At 38.2% G+C, this 4,543-nt stretch overlaps 1 protein-coding gene across 1 annotated transcript; it reads right to left on the bottom strand.

Moving 5' to 3' along the window:
- Window positions 1-470: 470 nt before the first annotated feature.
- On the bottom strand, window positions 471-3,079 carry LOC134842170 (reticulon-1-B-like). Its single transcript, XM_063858385.1, has 3 exons — window positions 2,484-3,079; window positions 2,027-2,177; window positions 471-1,029 (listed from the first exon to the last, which is right to left on the bottom strand). The coding sequence occupies exons 1-3, from the start codon at window positions 3,063-3,065 to the stop codon at window positions 686-688; spliced, it is 1,077 nt and encodes a 358-aa protein (XP_063714455.1). The 5' UTR covers window positions 3,066-3,079; the 3' UTR covers window positions 471-685.
- Window positions 3,080-4,543: the final 1,464 nt, after the last annotated feature.

Raw genomic sequence — 4,543 nt, forward strand, 5'->3', positions numbered from 1 at the left:
TATGATTCAACTAAGCCGGTTAGATATCAACTGAGATAACTTTTAGGCCGGGTAAAAAAATGAAAAAAAAAAAAAAAAAAAAAAAAAACTAAATTATACCGAACCAGAAAAACGAAACACCGGTTCAAGAAAAACGAAAACATAAGTCTTTGCTGTCTCAAGCAGGTGTGTTACCTCTACGCCAGATGTGCTGGATGGTTGATTGATTTTGAATTTATTATGAAGCAAGATGAAATATCTGCGAAATCTTGAACAATGTTGGTAATGGGGGAAAAAGTCTAGTACCAGGTTGCAACAACATTGCTTATCGCAAGGTGATAAATGCGAAACAAACATGGCTAACATTGAAAAATGATATGCAAAGGTGTTAGACTCATCGCTGCTCTTAAAACTATTTCAATAGTGTTGTGGTGAAATCCTTTCGAGTTGTGTTCTACATTTCCTAGAGTATAGTATGTAAAAAGCGTTATGAAATAAGTTTAGTTAAGTTATCTACATCTTACATGATATTCTTGCTAGCACGAGTGGATGTGGAATCGAAACAAATCCAAGCAAATCAGTCAAATCAAACAAACGATGAAAGTAATGTTTATTTTATGTTCTGTTCTTTCTACCACACAATTTCTCTCGCTTTTTTCCTTTTCCGAAACTTTGACGCTTTTCATATTCAATTAGTTCTTCTAATTTATTGCTTCTTATCTTTCGCGCCCTCTGATTGAGCTTGCGGTGGGATAAACTTAGCCAAGGGATCCCTGATAACCGGAGGCAATTTCTTGAAATTCTCAAGCAACTTCGGTTTTAGATTCGACTGCCAAAAGTGGTTTCCTCTCGCGTAGGCCTTCGACACTGTCGCTCGACATATTACGTGGATCTGTTTTTGTCGTCTGTCGTAGATTGGAGTTAGGAACAGGAGGACACACAAGGCAATGGTGAGGAGTGAGAGGAGGTTGAGGGATGCTCCCACGTATGTTAGCATGTACATCAGCACTACGGCTTGCAGCGTCAGTTTCAAGTCGTGGAAGAGAAGCACTGAAAATAACTAGTAGTTAAAAGAACTCACAAAACAATTTTTTTTATTATTGTTCCGACCACCCATGTTAGTATTTACTATACGAGCATTTAACACACCGTTCATAAAATTTTTAGCCACTCAATACAGTGCTGATTTAAATTAACCGGACAAAACTGTATTAAATTATTTAAATTAACCGGTTTAATCTAATTGGGATAAGATTAAACATACAGTGAACAGATCAAAAGTAGCTTAGAGTTTCACCAGAGTTATCATTGTGCATGTTTTTGCATCATCATGTTTTTTGTTAATTGATGACAAAGTCATATCGAAAGAAGCCTCTTTCACAGCCCAAAAACGTTTGAGCATGGTTTACAGGAAACTTGGGCACAAAACATAAAATTTATTTTTAAGCAAAGTTTTTGAGTTTTGTAAAGTAAAATTGACCTTTTTTGACTAACAAGCAACTTTCTTTTATAAGGATTTTTTACTCTTATAGAACTTTGTTGGGCTGTGTAAGAGGCTTCATTTGTTAAAAATTTGCTCATCAATTAACCTTGGTAGTTTTAGCGTAATTCTTGATAAACCAAATTGACCCATTTTTGGGCTAATCTTTTGGTTCCGAATTTTGCAAGGTGAAATTCTAAGCAACTTTTGTTCTCTTCACTTTTTTCTAATCTTAACCCAATTAAAAAAACGCATTTAAACTTAATTTGTTGTTCGTTTTGTCCGGTTAATTTAAATCAGCACTATCATATACACATTAAAACTGAGTGAAAAATTGTTGGGAAACATCAATCATTTTCTGTTGCCTCAGACAGAAGTAAAAATTAATCATGTCATAGTAATAGTTTAATATGATCGATTACATGGATGATGTCCTTCCTGAACTAATAGAAACCCCCTAAAATTGATCATCTCAACAGCTGGACTGATAGCAGGCTAAAAATGACGCTAAAAGCACGCTAAAAGCAAGAAAATTGACTCCGAAAACTGATTAAAAAAATTGCTCACCCTTGCGACACAGCTGGAGAGTCGATTGCAGAGGTGGACTGATCCAGTGTGCGAGTTGCTCTATTTTGTCCTTGGTTAGAGATATGTCCTTGTTTAGCCAGTGTTGCAACACAGGGTGTAAGTTAGGTTGGTCGGAAGAAGTCAGGGTTGCCTAAAGAAAACAATATAAATTACATTACACTGGGGAGTTTATTTCATACAGGAGAATTAAAGAGCTATTACAACACAATTATCACTTGACCACCAAATCAAGTTCAGATTTTTCACATTCAAAACAATTTGAATGGTTGAGCCTTAAAAATCAAAAACTGAATGAAACCATCGACAATGAACGAATAACTCTGAACAGAGCAAACAGACCGTTGAAGAAGTGCTAATCATGAACAAATAATTTTTTTCGCTTTATTAAATTTCGTAACTATGATTTGGTCTATCACAAATGGTGAACTTAACCGACCTGAAGTGACGAGTAGATTCTGAGCAGCCAAACTGCAAATAGTGTCAACAGGCAGCAGTAGGCGAACACAGATAAGAACGACATTGTCTGCAAACTCACAAGGAGACAGAGAGTCGAAACACTCCATACACAAGATACTTTCAAGTTGTCCCAGAGCAGCACAGAAACTGCAGAATCAGACACTCCCCACTCACGTAGGGTATCTCGCACACTGACCAAATGTAAGTCCTCGTAGGCAACACTGACACTCACATCCTCAACACCGACACCGCTTTTACAAGCATCAGCAGATGCTTCCGCTTTCACAACCCCCGGAAAGCTTCCCAATGAGTCCGCGAAGTCCTCGGAAGATTCCGTCTCTTGTTTGATATCATGACCACCTTCACGTTTCACTCCGTTCTCAGTAGGTGTGGTATCAAAACTTTCCTTTCCAAAATCGCGCTCCCCATTGGTGCTCACATCGCCTCCCTCTTGTTTCTCAACATGGGCTGGCTGGGGAAACCGCATATTGTCGTCATCGAGAACTTCTTCGTCGCTGCTGCCATCACCAACTATTTCAGGAGGTCCTTCAAAGTCAGCCATATTCAGAACTGAAAAGTATTCTTTGGATAAATATTTGAATCCCTTGAAACGACTCTAATGTAGGTCACTATGCCGATAAAATAGAAGCCGAAATCGTCAGAAAGCCTGCCATGATTTTTTGACCATGCGTAACTATGATCCATACAACAAATATCCCTCTGTTCATAAGACTTGTTTGCATAATTAGTGTGACAATAAACAAAGACGAGACAGATGACGAGACAACACCAAATAAAGGAGAAAGAGATGTAAACAAAAAGAAAAAAACAGGGCTCAAGTTTTTTTGGCTGGAGTTGTAGTTCTCACTCATAAAGCGGAAAACTCATTACATTATACTGCCAACACAATGCAGCAAGTCAACACTACTTTCTGTGAGTTGGATTGGAAACAAAAATTAATTTTTAATATAACACTATGCTCGCAAGCTCGCTAGAGTAAAAAATGTTCTCAGACAAATATCTTGTCGCATATTCTAAAGGTTTTCCAAAGAAAAACTCAATGAAGCTTTATGGGCACTTAGAAGGAGTGCCCTGAACTATGCAGCTCGAGAGCTTGTGGGAGAACCCTAAGGAAGCTGCCAAATATATACAGCTAATCACATAACCTCACATAACGGCATGTTTCCCTCCGTTCTCCCCACGAACTAAAAACTGGCTGTTTAAACGTGGCATGTAGTCACACTCAGTTATCAAAACGCTCAAAACTTGCCATTAGAATGGGTTCTACAGTCTACTTTCTAACCCCACTCTGGAGCGTGCTAAAGACAGGATGCAAAAATACAAGCACGACGCTTTCACTGGAAAAACTGGTTCTCCTTCTTTGTCCTTTTTGCCGTTTGAGACTGCGGTGATAAACTTGACCAGAAGACCTCGCCATGAACAGATATCATCTAAAATTTCTCTTTCAAACATAATGGATCTCTCCAATTCAATCGGAAGCTCAAAACAGGTATTGGTGTATCTACAACAAAAACAAAACAACAAGGAACCTGCAGCATCCTCGTCTTTTCAGATTAAAAATAAGCTATTTGGTTTCATAAATTTCAATAAATAAATGAACATTACTTTAAAATCTATATCGATGGATGTACAAAATAGAATCTCTTTCGCAGCGTGCTCAGAATTTCTGGCATCTGTCCAAAGGTTTGATTTTCACTTAGTTCATTGGAGCCGCTAGACAGTTTCATGGATGACACATAGAAAGAAACTTCCGTCATCAATTCTGCCAGGTGCATTTTGGACGCATGCTGCAACAGCAACCCGCATAAAACATTCGCGAACCAAGATCCTTTGTCACGCAGTCCGAAAACTGTACAATGTCTCTGACAAGCGTAGCATACAAAACAGTCACCGCTCTTTGGAACCGATTGACACTTGTCTAAGCTAGATCCAGGCAGATGATCAGTTTTAGAAACTTCCGATATTTTTGTATCGCCACTACTTGTGGATTCATGAAATGTTTGTTTCTTGTCTTTTTTG

Source organism: Symsagittifera roscoffensis, chromosome 3, assembly GCF_963678635.1.
Source record: "Symsagittifera roscoffensis chromosome 3, txSymRosc1.1, whole genome shotgun sequence".
Taxonomy (NCBI): Eukaryota; Metazoa; Xenacoelomorpha; order Acoela; family Convolutidae; genus Symsagittifera; species Symsagittifera roscoffensis.

Coding starts and splice junctions, on each gene's coding strand:
- LOC134842170 (XM_063858385.1), bottom strand. CDS start 3,065: ATGGCTGACTTTGAAGGACCTCCTGAAATAGTTGGTGATGGCAGCAGC. Junction 2,178..2,483: donor GAATCTACTCGTCACTTCAG/GTCGGTTAAGTT, acceptor TGTTTTCTTTAG/GCAACCCTGACTTCTTCCGA. Junction 1,030..2,026: donor TCTCCAGCTGTGTCGCAAGG/GTGAGCAATTTT, acceptor AGTTATTTTCAG/TGCTTCTCTTCCACGACTTG.